The sequence below is a fragment of the Rhinoderma darwinii genome, chromosome 7, assembly GCF_050947455.1.
Source record: "Rhinoderma darwinii isolate aRhiDar2 chromosome 7, aRhiDar2.hap1, whole genome shotgun sequence".
In the NCBI taxonomy this organism is placed as follows: domain Eukaryota; kingdom Metazoa; phylum Chordata; class Amphibia; order Anura; family Rhinodermatidae; genus Rhinoderma; species Rhinoderma darwinii.
The window spans coordinates 82259567-82275572 of NC_134693.1; the positions used below are offsets into that span (position 1 = coordinate 82259567).

The following is a 16006-nucleotide window of genomic DNA, read 5'->3' on the forward strand; positions in this document are numbered from 1 at the left end:
CGTTGTGCTGACAGCTGAGAAGGACATGTGGACATCATGAACAATCCCTTTAAGATAGTGAGTAGTACATGTATTTTTTATGTATCCTGATAGGAACATTGTAACTTATAATTTGTAAGGTTTCATTTCCCTTCCTCTCCTGCCGGATTTTCCCCTCCCACGATCCCCGGGCCTCTTCCTGCTTCATTTGTGTGAGGTCCCCCTGTCTTCTTATAGACGCTCAGTAGTTCGACACCTGGTGAACGCGGCTAGGGCGTGTGTTCCTGCACTGTGGAGACAGTCCTGTCCTCCGACAGTGGTCATGTGGTTCGGCAAGATTCAGGAGATCATGAGAATGGAGGACCTCAGGGCATCAATGAAGGGGACTCATGCCTCCTTCCTAAAAACATGGCGGGAATGGATCCGATTCCAAGCAACCGAGGAATATAAGACCATCATGGCCGCGTGAATTCCCACCTAGATCCGGTGTGTCAGGTCAGCTCCCCCCCTTCCCCCCCTTTTTTTCCTCACCGTTTTTCTTCTCCCTCTTACTGTCTCTGCTCTTCTCTCCTCCTTTTAATTTTCTCATGTTCGCTTCTGGACTACCATGCACGGCTGCGGGTTCAGGGTGCATTTCGGAGATTCCTTAAACATTTGTTTCCAGCGACATGGTACTCTCAGGTGACCCCATGCACTTATGTGATGCTGATAACTGACCTATGACCTGTTGAATGTTTTGCACTGCCATTTTCGAACTATGTTGTGTATACTTTGAACGTTTTGTGATACAAAATAATAAAATGAAAATAAAAGAATTTATAAAAAAAAAAAAAAAGCTTCAGAAGGTGGGAAATAGATGCTATTTAAAGTGTAGCTAAACATTTCACAAACTTCTGACATGTCATAGTGACATGTCAGAAGTTCGGATTGGTGGGGGTCCGAGCACTGAGACTCCCAGCAATCTCTAGAACGAAGCAGCTGAAGTGCTCGTGTGAGTGCTCAGCCACTTCGTGTCTGTTCTGCTTTTTCCAGAAAGCCGATGTATTGGAGTACGGGCTCATAGACTTTCTATTGAGTCCTTACACCGTTACATTTATTTCCGGAAACAGCCGAACAGACACGAAGCAGCTGAGCACTCACACGAGCACTTCAGCTGCTTCGTTCTAGAGATTGCTGGGAGTCTCAGCGCTCGGACCCCCACCAATCCGAACTTCTGACATGTCACTATGACATGTCAGAAGTTTGTCAAACGTTTAGCTACACTTTAAGCTAAGGCCATAATATTTATAACTAATAATAGTAACTTACCTTGTTCACCAATGTTGTCAAGTACACTACTACAGCTCCCAGACGAGCAGAGTTGCCATATTCCTAGTGAGGTTAGGCCTGTGCCATCTTTAAGCCAGACCTGAAACAAAATAACCATAATAAACACAAGTCAGTGCATATATTTATATGTATATGGACATGAATGTAATTTCATTCAACGTATTGTAGGAATATTATAAGCTTCATTTTAAAACGTAACTTTTTATAAAGTGGAATTTAACACCAACTCTTCTGAAAATACTAGAACATTTTTGTTTAAAGAGGCTCTGTCACCAGATTTTACAACCCCTATCTGCTATTGCAGCAGATAGGCGCTGCAATGTAGATTACAGTAACGTTTTTATTTTTAAAAAACGAGCATTTTTGGCCAAGTTATGACCATTTTTGTAGTTATGCAAATGAGGCTTGCAAAAGTCCAAGTGGGTGTGTTTAAAAGTCGATCTTACCTGCAAACGCTGATGCTGCTGCAGAATCAACTGTAGCCTCTGGTGCCGATGTGGCCGTCACGATGCAGGACCTGTGAGTGACGTCACAGGTCTGCACTGTCAGAAGCTGGGCGTTCTGAAGAGAAGAGGATGTTACTTCTCTTCAGAGCGCCCAGCTAGTAAAAGTATTAAAAACGCCCCGATGTACGCACCTAATACACGCCCACTTGGACTTTTACTTTTAAACACACCCACTTGGACTTTTGCAAGCCTCATTTGCATAACTACAAAAATGGTCATAACTTGGCCAAAAATGCTCGTTTTTTACAAATAAAAACGTTACTGTAATCTACATTGCAGCGCCTATCTGCTGCAATAGCAGATAGGGGTTGCAAAATCTGGTGACAGAGCCTCTTTAATTTAAAGTTATATCCGGAGTTATTCTTTTGGCAGCGATAATGATCTGAAGCTGCTGTTCTGTCTCTGGACAGGTCAATGGTTTTAATTATATTCAGCAGCAGAAAGGGGCCCATCCGATTAATATAATTTATTACTATTATCTTTTTATAACCCGCTATTTATATAGCGTCAAGATATTAGTAAACTGCTGTTTAAGTATTTCACAAGTTTTTTTCATATTCTGTTCAGCTCCAAAATATTTTGGTACAGGTTCATAACACATTATACATTGACATAATAAATACAAAAAGCAATACATTTTTCTATTATTTGAATACGTACGTTGGAAATCGTGGCCACAAAGAGCATTATAGTGACGGCGATATGAACCACAAACACTGCGGCTAGGATGACCAACATCTTGACTTATTACTGGTGATAACACAAAGGGGCCTAGAAACATATAAAATTATACAAATAATCAGACATGAATGATGAAGAAACATTATACAGTATATGCTCACGAAACCCACTGTCGCCTATTTTAATACATGGCTGCAACATGAGTTGTGAAAAAGACACTAATGACTAAATGCCCACAATTGTCTTTCTCATGTGTTAAAAAGGGATTGTTCTTTATAGCTGTAATAAAATATATAGTTTGTGCATTATGGTTAAATACAGGACTATTTTAATTATTTGTCAAATAACATAAAAAACCCATAATGCACTTTAGGGTCTGTTAATCACAGAATGGTACAAAATAGACAATCTGACTGTGTGCTCGAAGGAGGGTCCCAGGTAGAGCGCAGTCCTTATGTCTACCGTTGTACTAACAATAACACTTTACTAATTTTTCTAGCATGAAAAAACATTAATAACAGAATTTCACTTGTGATGTACTTACAATACAACCATCATCATCGAGGAAAGTAATCAGTGGGGATCCAACTGCTGGGACCCCCACTGATCCTAAGAATCAAGGGGCCGCAGCACTTGTTAAGCGCTGCAGCGCCTTCACAGTTTTGCCCTGCACAGCCATGGCCAGTAACTTTATTGTGTAGAAGAAATACCATAGGGATATTGATCGTTTAATTTTCAGGATCGGCAGGAGTCCCAGAGATCTGAGTGTAATGAAAGAGATCTGAGCGTCCCAGAGTTATGCCATAACGTTTCAAGATGGGAATACTTATTTAAGGAAAACTGATTACGAAAATAGATGAAGGACGGTAAATGAATGGGGAAGGAGCCTCTGAAGAACAATAAAAGGAAAGAGAACTAAGGGTGAGATAAAGGGAATGGGCTGGGGGAAAGATAGGATTAGTCAGGGGGCAAGGTTGGGAGCCCTGTAGTGTTTCATCCCATAAATGAATGTTACATGGTTACTGGTAAAGCAAAGAAAGAGGTGGAAAGGAGAAAGAAAAGCAGACAAATATCATATGAACGTTAACTTAAAGAATGAAAGATTGAGACACAAATTGCTAGATATGAGTAAAAAAAAAAAAGGGAGAATAAAAGCTTAGGTACATATTGACAGATCAGGATGGAATCTGTGTGAGAGCAAGATTGTCCATTAAAAACCTGAACTTGCAACGTCAAGGAGTGTCCCTATGGGCGAGGTAGTATCACTTCATCACTGGTATGTGAGATTTAGAGACACTCCTCCTACACTGAAAGTGTATTAATTTATGTGACTCAGTCTATGATTTCACCACATCACGTTCAGGCCCCATTAGGCTGTGTATCTGCTAGATTTTATTCAAAGCGAGTTATTCAACAGGTAACTTCAAGTATAGAAAAGTGAGTGTAAAGAAAAGGGCAGGTTCAAAGTCACAGCATCACTAAAAAAAGGTACTTGTATATTCTACAGCCCTGTTCATTTTACCTCTGTGATGTCCGTTTAACGTTTACAGCAGGAAAGCTCCCGATGTACACGCTAAACGTGTCCATAGGGCTCTTTAGTCCGAAGGAAGCCAAAAGATTGTCCATTTGACCTCTGTCATGCTGGTATACATTGGTATACATATAGCCTTGGGTGACCTATGCGTGTGACAGATGCCTAACAGTGGCATTTGTCACCCATAGGCTATAATGGTATCCGTTTCACGAATACGTCATGAAAACGTCATTAGAGTTTATGACATATACGTTAAACGTTTTCCATAGTAGTCTATGGATGACGGCTGTCACTGTTAGGCATCCTTCAAAGGCTACATTTAATGTATACGACAGGAGCTTTTTCCGGCGATTACGCTAAACATAGGGAAAAAACATCAGGTGAATAGGGCCTACTCATATTTGTCTGGGAAGTTCAGAATTATTTGCTGCATAGAATGTATGAAAGCACAGACAAGCATTTCCAGTGGGAAGGATTTTATTGGTGGATATGTGCCTTGTTGATACGATCAATAATTCCTCATCTAGGTAACAACCCTTTATCTTAAATGAATCTACATAAAATGTTGCGTAAACTTGTATATACATCGTATTACTTATCTTGTACTGATCCTGAGATACAGTTTGTATTATAGTTCAGAGCTGCATTCACAATTTTACAGACTTGTTGATTGAATATCAAAGTTTACTCTAGTGTTTAGTACCATCTTTACGGCAGGCACTGTACAGTAATCTGGATACTGTAGGAAAACCACTGCACTATAAGAGCTCTGCTAAGCTGTCATGGGTGTGTATGTCTGCAATCTTGTCGACTGTTTCCAATAACAGAATTACAAATGAAGCGCTGGACTTTAAGGGTAAGGCCACACAGAAGCGGCCCTGACATGGTCATTGTACGGCCAGCGATTGCACCGGCACCATGTTCGGCGCGGCTGTCAAATATCCTGTTAAAGGCCGCACGTCATTGCAGGTAAAACGGTCCTTTACCTGCAAAATTGTGCGGCCATTAATTAATACACCCTTTATGGCCGCACAATTTTGCAGGAAAAGGGCTCTTTTGCCTGCAATGACGCTGGGCCATTAACAGGATATTTGAAAGCTGCGCCAAACATGGTGCCGGCGTGATTGCTGGCCACGTCGCGACCGTGACAGGGCCATTCCATGTGGCCTTCCCCTAATTCAGACTCAAACCTAGGTAGGATGCAATGCATTTACAAAGCTATTTATGAAGTTTTTATATGAACTGTAAAATAGTGAACGTATGCTTTACATTAATGCAATTCAACCACTAAATTCACTAGAAATGAGAAACTAGAAGCAGCAATGTAAATGTGATACTCATAGATATAGCTACACTGGTAGTGTTAAATATTCAGGTCATCAGATCATCTGCAGGTCGTATAGTTTTAAAAAAGTAAAGTATTATCTTTGTCGGCAGCTCATCTCCCTATGTAAACAGGGAGATGCACTGCCGACATGATAATAATGGATGGGGACGAGCGATCGGAGTAACGACCGCTCGTCCCCATCTATAGCTCTGTGTGACAGGAGCAAACGAGCGCCAATCAACGATTTCTCGTTGATCGGCGCTCGCTGTACCGGCCGCTTATCGCCCAGTGTAAAAGGGCCTTAATGCACATATTGTATCATAGTGATGTCCTGCTATGATAGAAAAGTCGATCTATCTGTATGTATTGTACTAGGTAAGAAACATGATAATGAAAAAGCATTGGAGAATTTGCTCCATCAGGGGTTAATCTGAGTGTCTACAAGAAACAGTTTACTAAACCACAATAGTTCATGAGTAAATAGATTTATCCCTTTACACACTAAGGCCATGACTATAGCTCTAAGTACGGCTCAATGGAGTATTTAATAACCCGTTTCATAGCCAAGTCAAACACTCATCTTGCATCTTCTTGCTTATCTGAAAAGTCAATTTGTGGTATTCTCACTATTGTTCTGCTGAGATTTGCCGCTTGCTGTCATTTAAAGCACAAGAGTTACGAATAGTTTCAGTCATGACATATTAGCAAAACAATAATACAAATATTTTGATGTAATGCAAAAGAGAATGTAACATGCAAACGATAAAAATGGTTTGTCCCGTTTAGAAAACTCATTTACAAATACACTATTAGGGAGTTTTGAATTAATAGAAAGGGGGTGCCCCATTCAGGAACTTCTTCTGTTAGCAGGGGACCCAGCATTACTGTTCATGACAGACAGCCCATTATAATCAATGAGAACACTTGCTGCTGGTTTCTCCCACAGATTACAGCTGATCGCCCAGGGTCCCATTAGCAATCTATGGTCAAATGACCCGTGTAGCAAAACGAGATTGTCCAAAGCGGACAGTGCGTCTAAGGGTACATTTTGGCTGCTGAAATATTTTATATATACATTGTAGGATTTTCAAAACTAGGGTATCTGTCTTTTTTTTTTTTTTTTTTAAAGGTGTGAATTACAGTAGAAGGTGCTATAGAAATACATTTTGTCATGTTTTCCTTCAATTAAATACATATGAGGGTATGTCTGTTCTATTAAGTTCTCATCACAAGGGTGGGGCTGTAGCAACCTTCCATGACAACCTTTCTTCATTAAAAAAATAAAGCAATACAATCAGTGCGTGAGCAAGAGGATCTCATAAGGGCCTAGACCGAATTTTAATGGATAAATAAATCAATCAGAAAATTATGTATATTGGGTGGAGATGTTAACTTTTCGTTATAAAATGGATTAAGCCTTAATTTTAGCAAGAAATAATGATACATTTGTTTCGTGGGTTTATTTTTCTTTCTTTTTTAAAAAATAAATAAATTAGTTATTCTACATGCCACACCTCAGCCTAAATCTGTTCTGGATCAAGGCCAGTGTTATCTGAAATAGGGTGTGGACTGGTACTAAGCAAAAAGTTGAGAAAATTATAGATGTAATAATATAGACAAGGAAAGAACAATTTGTTACTTCCATTGATGCAGATATAATATTTTTAGGGATGAAGTTATTTGAAGGTAAAATGTAATGATAGTGTCTACAACATGAAATGGCTTTGTACCACAGCATGAAGTCAGTCATACCAAATTAGAATGTTTGTGTTTTACCAGGTATCAAGGCAAAATCGAAATCTAGAATGTATGCAAAATAACTCCAATTTAGTTCAACTTCATTGATGATAACAGCAAATCTATTGTAAAAGGACTTAAAGGGGACCTGTCAGCAGTTTTAAGGTCTCAAAACTGCTGACAGGGTGATATAGAAGCGGGGAAGCGCATTTTAAACTTACCTTTTTTCTCGGCAATACAAGTTGCATCACCGAGAAAATTAGTATGGAAGCCTCCTTGGCCCCGTCTGGAAGCGGGACCAAAAGGCTTCCGGAAACCGACGGGAAGATGGTGTGGGCACAGAAGCTGAGCCTGCGTCATCAGCGGCGGGTGTCAACTGTATTTTACAGTTGATACCCTGCTGTAACAGCAGGGACCGGTGCTAGCTCCGATCCCCACCATTAACCCCTTAGATGCAGCGATGAAAAGCGATTACTGCATATTAGTGGTTTGTAGTCAATTCGGCAGGCCTGTGATGCGATTGCAGGGGTGGCAATTGCTGCTACAACAGGAGGTGTTAATACTGGCCTCCTGGTCTGTAATTACGGAAGCCGATTAGGCCCCGCCCAGAGGCAGAGCATAATCGGCTTGCTCTTACGCCTTATTCACACGGACGTGTCCGTTTTTGCGCGTGCAAAAAATGCTGCATTTTGCGCGCGCAAAAGGTCCGTGTGGCATCTGTACATGGTGCGTGGCTGCGTGATTTTCGCGCAGCCGGCATCATTTTGACACTCTATTTTTATGTTTACAAGGTGCTTTTCTGTTTTGATTCATTTATTTTACTACTGTAGCGCTGTAGAGTTGACTTCAATGGGTGCGTTCTACGCGAAACACGGGCAAGTATAGGACATGTCGTGAGTTTCACGTAGCACACATACGCTGCATGAAATTCACTGACAGTCTGAACGGCCCCATTCACTAACATAGGTCCGTGCGACGCACGTGAAAATTACACGCGTATCACGGACGTATAACACGTTTGTGTGAATAAGGCCTAAGTGAACTACTGACAATTCTAATACATTGCACTACATAGGTAGTGCAATGTGTTGGAACATAAATCAGACAGTTACACCTTCAAGTCCCCTAGTGGGACTAAAAAAAAGTGAAAAAAAGTCGTAAAAAGTTCAATTAATGTTTCAAGTAATAAAATAAAACACAATCACCCTTTTTACCTTTTCAAGTTCTTTATTATTGAAATAAATAAACCATCCATATTTGGTATAGCTGCACCCGTAACGGCCTAAACTATAAATATATTATGTTATTTATCCCGCATGGTGAACGCTGTAAAAAATGTTTTCAAAAACAATGCCAGAATTGCTGTTTTTTGGTCACGTTGCCTTCCAAATATTGGAATAAAAAGTGATCAAAAAGTTGCATGTATCCCAAAATTTTACCTATAAACACTATAGCTCGTCTCGCAAAAAACAAGCCCTTTCATACAGCTCTGTTGACGAAAAAATGTAAACGTTATGGTTCTCACAACATCGCGACAGAAAAAATACATTCTTTTTACAAATGTAAGTTTATTGTACAAAAAGTTATAAAACATAAAAAGTCAGAATATGGCAACACAAAAGTATTTTTTATTTTTAACATTGTTTTTTCATAAAAAAAGTGCTGTAAACTTGGTATCGCCAGAATCGTACTGACCAGAATAAAGTTAACATATAATGTGTAATGCATGGTGAACGCTGTATAAAAAAAACTATGCCAGAATTGCTGTTTTTTGGTCACATTGCCTCCCAAAAAATAGGATAAATAGTGATCAAAAAGTCGCATGTACCCCAAACTGGTACCAACAGCTCGTCCCGCAAAAAAACAGCCTTCATGCTACTACGGCTATGAAAAAATAAAATAAATTAAGGCTCCAATTAGTCAGGAAAGAAAAAATATGCTGTTGTGCAGGCCGAGGTTAAGATTTCTTCTGTTTCCAGAGGCGATTTATCAAGGCCTTAAAATTAGGGAACCCGCAATGGGAGAGCCCAAACATATCTGCTGGAAGCGAGGGCACCTGTATTATACCAGGACAACACTTTTCCAGCAAAATTACCCAAACTGCAAAGGTGACAAGTGTGGACCAAATGGGGGATAAGAAAGGACACCATTTATCAGTGCGACACTGGCCCGTGCAGAAAGGATTGCTTCACAGCTCAACACACATCTATAGATTATTTTTTTCAATTATTTTTTTTACCCCATTATTATACCACCTGACTATGCCCCTGAAATACTCCGCACAGATTACATATGCCTCCACATTATAAACTGAAATACCAGTAATACTCCAAATAAAATCTACTACCAAGCAAAATCCGTGCTTCAAAATCCAAATAGTGCTCCCTCCTTTCTGAGTCCTACACTGTGCCTAAACAGCAATTTACTGACACATATATAGCATCGCCATACCTGGGAGAACCCTTTTAACAATTTTTGGGGTGTGTGTCTCCCGTGGCACAAACTGGGCACGACATATTTGCCACTGAAATGGCATATCTAGTGAAAAATTGCAAATTTTACTTTGCACCATACGCAGCGCATTCATTTATGGAAAAGACCTGTGGGGTGAAAATGCTCACTGCACATTTATTAAGATAAATGCCTTGAAGGGTGTAGTTTCCAAAATGGGGTCACTTCTCAGGGGTTTATTTTATTATTTCACATCAGAGCTCTGCCATTGCGAACCAATACTTTGTAAATTGCCAAATTAGTCCGCAATTTCACTCCTGAACCCTGTTGAATGTCTAGGCAAAAGATTAGATGCCACATGTATGGCGTTTCTAAATCCGGGAATCACAGCATAAAAATGAGAGAGCTGTCTTTTCATGTTGGCACAAACTGGGCACCACATATTGGAATATCTATGGAAACATTTCCATTTTCACTCTGCAACATCAAGTGTACACTAATTTCTGGAAAACACCTGTGGGGTTAACATTCTCACTACACCCCTAGGTAAATACCTTGAGGGGTGTAGTTTACAAAATGAGGTCACTTCTGTGGAGTTTCCACTGTTTTGCTCCCACAGGGGCTTTGCTGTAGCGACATTGCGCCCAGAAACCAATCCAGCAAAATCTGCACTCCAAAAGCCAAATGTCGCTCCTTCACTTCTGAGCTCTACCGTGTGCCCAAACAGCAGTTTTTGACCACATATGGAGTATTGCCATACTCGGGAGAAATTGCTTTACAAATCTTGGGGTGCTTTTTCTCCTTTATTTGTTGAGAAAATTTTGCGCTAAACCTATGTCTTATTGGAAAAAAATGACATTTTTATTTTCACTGCCAATTCTAATAAAATCTATGAAACATCTGTCGGGTCAAAATTCTCACTACACCCCTAGATGAATGCCTCAAGGGGTATAGTTTCCCAAATTGAGTCACGTTTGGGGAGTTTCAACTGTTTTGGTCCCACAGGGGCTTTGGAATAGCGACATGGTGCCAAGAAACCAATCCAGCAAAATCTACACTCTAAAAACTTAAAGGCTTGCCTTCCCTTCTGAGCCCTGTTGTGTGCTTAACACCTTCCCGACCGCCCACTGTCTTTTGACGTCAGGCGGTGCGGGTGCTTAGTCTACAGAGACGTCTTTTGGCGTCGCTCTAGATTAGGCTGATGAGCGCTCGTGTGAGCGCTCGTCCTCTAAGCAGGAGCTGTTACTAACAGCTCCTGATCTTAGAGCAGCCTCCTGAACACAGTCCGTGACCGCGGCAAGATCAAAGGGAATTCCCCTCTTTGATCGCATCACCGGGATTCCAGTGATGCGATCAAACACTGGGGAATCCCTCTGCAGTCAGCCCTGGGACCTACAAAGGACCCCAGGGCTGTCTGTTACGTGTGCCTGCTGTTCGGGCACACTATGTGCTGCCCGATCAGCAGCCTGTGTCATAGTGACACAGTGTAATGTATTAGCGTACAGAAGTATGCTAATACATTGCAAGTAAAAAATAAAGTTACAAATAAAGTTATCCCTTGATGGGATTAAAAAAAAAAAGTAACAAAACAAATAATTAAATAAAAAAAGTCCCAAAAAAGTCTTTATTTTGAATACATTTTATTGCCCCTACACTAAATAAAAACAAAAAACCTACACATATTAGGTATCTACACGGCCGTAATAACCTGATTAATGAATCTAATGGGTTATTTCGCGTGAAACGTGAACAGAATAAAAATGAAACAAAAAAAACAATTCCGAGAATCGTCTTTTCCTATACTCACGCCGTAAAAAAAAATTTTTTTACCCCCAAACTATGGGGAAAAAAAAATACTGTTTCTCTCGCATAAAACAAGGCCTCATATAGCCACGTCAATGAAAAAATAAAAAAGTTATGGCTGCTGAAACGAAGAGAGGCAAAAACAGAAAAATTGAGCTGGTCATTAAGGTCTTTTCAGGCCCGGTCATTAAGGGGTCAGTTTCTGACCATATATAGGGTATTTTCGTACTCTGGAGAAGTTGCTTTACAAATGTTGTGGGGCTATTCCTTGTGGACATTTTTTTTTTTTAGCTAATGCAAAAAAGTTAACATTTTTAATTTACAAATTATAATAAAATCTATGAAACATCTGTGGGGTCAAAATGTTTACTACTCTCCTAGATCAATTCCTTGTGGGGTGTAGTTTCCAAAATGGGGTCTTTGGGGTGTTTACTTTGTTTTGCCATGACAAGACCTCTTCAAGCCTGACATGGTGCCTAAAATATAATCTAATAAAAACAAGGCCCCAAAATCCACTAGGTGCTGCTTTGCTTCTGAGGCTTATGCTTCAGTAAATTAGCCCACTAGGACCACATGTGGGATATTTCTAAAAACGTAAGAATCTGGGCAATGAAAATTGAGTTGTGTTTCTCTAGTAAAACCTTCTGTGTTACAGAAAAAAAAAGGATTAATAATGAATTTCTAGAAAAAAAAATGAAATTTGCATATTTCACCCCTACTTTGCTTTAATTCTTGTAAAACGCCTAAAGGGTTAAGAAACTTTCTAAATGCTGTTTTAATTACTTTGAGGGGTGCAGTTTTTAAAATGGGGTGATTTATGGGGGTTTCTATTGTATGGGCCCCTTAAAGCCACTTCACATCTGCACTGGTCCCTGTAAAAATGGCCTTTTGAAATTTTCTTGAAAATGTGAGAAATTTCTGCTAAAGTTCTAAGCCTTGAAACGTCCTAGAGAAATAAAAGGATGTTCAAAAAACAATGCCAATCTAAAGTAGACATATGGGAAATGTTAATTAGTAACTATTTTGTGCGGTATTACTATCTGATACATTTACATTTTTAATAATGCAAATTTTTGCAATTTTTCACAAAGTTTTGGTGTTTTTCACAATTAAATACTGAATGTATTGACCAAGTTTTACCAGCAACATAAAGTCCAATGTGTGGTGTTGTTCAGATAGCACTAGTTTTTCTCAGGTGCTCGGAATAGGGTCCCAATCCAGTTGAAGATAGAAAGAATTGTATTCAGCACACTCTTGGAATGTTAACGTAAATTTATTTAGATTTTTTTCAATTTTTTCGTAATGCCAGTGGCTACATGTGCAACGTTTCGGTCGTGAGACCTTCGTCGGGCACTGAGCTGTACTGGGGACTGGTTTAGCGGTATGGCTGGTGCTGTATCTGTAATGGCGGCTAACCCCTCTTAGTGGCGCTCATTAGAAAATTGAGGCTCTGTCAGGGAGGTCAAAAGTGGCTGCAGTGGGAACGGGTTAAAACTGCTGACAGGTTTCCTTTAATTACAAATGGATATTAGATATAGCTCCTTTATTAGATCACTTCTGCTCTTAAAGGGAGTATTTCCGATATTAGAAATTTATTTTTACTGCATTGTAAACTTTGTTGTTATCATTGTACACACAGGTCATATCATCAATAAGGTCTAATAGATTATTTGTGAAGCATCCCATATGAAATAGACCCAAGTGGCTCTAAGGTCAATTCCAAATTATGTTGTCTTCTTCTGGATCTTTGGAGCCTTGTTGTATTCATGGCCCAGAGTATTATCTAACCCTGGGCTCCTATAGTTCTCTAAATTGCTGATATATTGTGGTTAGAATTAGGTTACAGAACACGGATCTAAGTATTGCCACTTCAAAGGAGGACAGAGATTTATTACATATACAATAGCCACATTGGGATCTGTGCATATATCCGATTCACCTAACTGCTCATATGTACACATAGAATCCATAGCTAGATATAGCCATAGAAATACTGTAGTACAATACACATACCTGCAAATCTGTCACTTCTATGTCTGACTTTGATCCTAAAATCGTTTTAGCCATACTTGTCTATTTGCTATGTAGAGTACATAAGACAGAACACAAATCACGTTCACAGATGTAGGTGTTGCCACAAATTTGTCATATTTTAGGATTTGCACGTGTTATTCCCATGTGCATTTAGAGGCAAGTCTAAACACTGCTTTCTCAGCCCCTCATTAAATTGCAGGGACTTTACGGAATATATTTATTTTACTGCTCACCTGCTGCTTTTTCCCATGCTAAACAGTTAGTACATTTAATGTATACCTTCTATTTAAAGGGTATGAGGGAAATTTATTAAGACTGGCGTTTCATACGCCAGTCTTAATATAAGGATAACTGGAGTAAGATATGCATGCCTCTTTTTAAATTAGGCACATCTCTGGCTGTCCGTGCACCTTAAAGGGAAATCTACACCAGCTACGATCTAGCGTAGATTTCTGCTATCATTTCCGCCAGTATCTGGTGTAAATTATAGTAAACTTGTTGGCAACTGCAGGCCTGCGCTTTTCACTAAGCCCTCCCACTTTTTGAAAAAATGTAATAAGCCGCGTAAATGCATCAAAAGTCTAAATTCTGGGCAAATCTGCAAATCTTAAGGCTTGTCCACACGTAACAGAATTGCTGCAGCAAATTTCTGCAGCAATTGCGTTGAAAGTAGCAGATATTCCGCTGTGGAAAAACACACCATGAAGAAAATGGTGCATATTTTACAGCGTTTTTCTCAATGTCGGGACATGGTGACGTCTCCTCTGAAAAATGCAGCAATTCAGTCCACTTTCCCCAGCAGGAATTGACTTGCTGCTGTACGAAATATACCGCAGGTCAATTTCTGGTCTAAATTTTTACGCAGCGTGTGGATAAGATTTGTTAAATCTCATCCACTTTGCTGCTACTGTGTTCTGCTGCGTATTTTCCGTTCGCAATTCCGGACGGAAAATACGCAGCAATTCCGCTACGTGTGGACAAGCCCTTATTCTTAGGCGGGATTCACACGACCGGGTCGTTCCCGAGCCCGAGTGTCGGCCGGTAAAATCGGCCATTTTGCCCGGCCGGTTTGCATTAAGTTTTGCATCCGTGCCGGGCCGGGCAGATCCGGACAGTGACATCAGCGGCAACTCCTGAAGGGGAATCCCCATGTGTTCGGGGATTCCGCTTCAGGAGTTTCCCCTGATGTCACTGCCCAGATATGGAGCAGAATCCCCGAACACACGGGGATTCCGCTCCTTCAAGGAGCTAAAGTGCGGCTAGCACATAGCAGAGCGGGGAGATACCTCCCTGCTCTGCTATAGTGGCGTCGCTACAGTAGTAGCAGCCGCAGCAGCAGCAGCTGCTAGCGGCGCCATCGAAGGTGTCGCCAGGCCAGGGTGCTTTTAAAACAAGCAGGGGAAGGGAGCCAGCGCAGCGCTCCCTTCCACCTGCTGTACACCCCGGCCCTGCCACACAGTGTACAGCGATGCCATTCATCAGAATGGCATCAACTCCTCCTCCTCACATGCACTCTGCGCTGTGAGGAGGAGGAGATGGAGCGCAAGCGCCGGAAAACCCGGCCATCACTCGGGACACATCCCGGTGATGGCCGTGTATTACCCGGCCCCATAGACTTCTATGGGAGCCGGGCGGCCGGGTACCCGGGTGAAGATAGAGCATGTCCTATTTTTTGACGGCCAGTTTTCCCGGCCGTCAAAAAATCGGTCGTGTGAATAGCCCCATTAGGGGTCTATTATTCCTAATGCAGCCGGGTGCCGGCCGATTTATGAACGGCCGGCACCCGGCCGGGAAACCCTGCCGTGTGAATGAGGCCTTACTGCCTGTATGTTAGCATGAAGAGGTAGTGTTACTACACACAGGGTTTGTTTGCAGTCTGTAACCAGAGGTTAGCTTTAGATCTGTATAGATAAAATGGTAGGATATCATTATAATCAAGACTGTTTGCAAAATTGCTTCATTCTTTATTTCAGATGCACTAAAAATGAGTTCCAAAAGTGAACAAAACTTTAAACTAATAATTAATATTCAGAGTAAATCATTCAAGATATATGATTCTTTTCTTATATACCTTCTGAAGCAGTGAAACCTCTAGGAATCTGTTCTGCAAACTGGGAAGAAACTCTGTACAATCATTTACATAAGTATGTATCGATATCAGGAAGATAAATGAATGTAAATGATCTGTCATTGCTCACATGTTAAGATCGCCTTCCCACTGGCACACCCTGTGTTCTATTTATGTGATGGATTGAGTAATCTGCCCATGCATGGCATAGTAACTACTCTCTATTGTGTGGGAACCTGCACTATAGCATCTCCCTGTATTTTAAACTTGCTTAGTTATGCAGGTTACTTGGCTTTTGTAGATGTACAGACATGTTAATATTGCCTCAGGTAATATGTCAATAATCACAGGTGTATAGGAACTTAGCAATGGTATTGTGGCAGAATTTTATAGCAAACTATGGAGGAGACATAAGTATTGTAACAATATTTAGTATCTTGGAATACCTACAGGAAGAACCTGCTGTTGCATCCTGACAGTCTTTACCCATAGTCAAATTAGAGGCAAAGATTCCATATTTTTAAATACCCTGGCCTTAGCAGAATGGCTTCTTGGCA

At 40.6% G+C, this 16006-nt stretch overlaps 1 protein-coding gene across 1 annotated transcript in view; it reads right to left on the reverse strand.

Annotated features, from left to right (window-relative positions):
• EMP1 (epithelial membrane protein 1) overlaps positions 1-16006 on the reverse strand; it is a 36822-nt gene that overhangs the window by 2792 nt on the left and 18024 nt on the right. Inside the window, exons 2-3 of the mRNA XM_075832302.1 lie at positions 2475-2585; positions 1288-1387 (exon numbers count right to left, since the gene is read on the reverse strand). Coding sequence (XP_075688417.1) covers positions 1288-1387; positions 2475-2552 — 178 coding nt within the window. The 5' untranslated portion in view covers positions 2553-2585. The remainder of the gene's footprint in view (positions 1-1287; positions 1388-2474; positions 2586-16006) is intronic.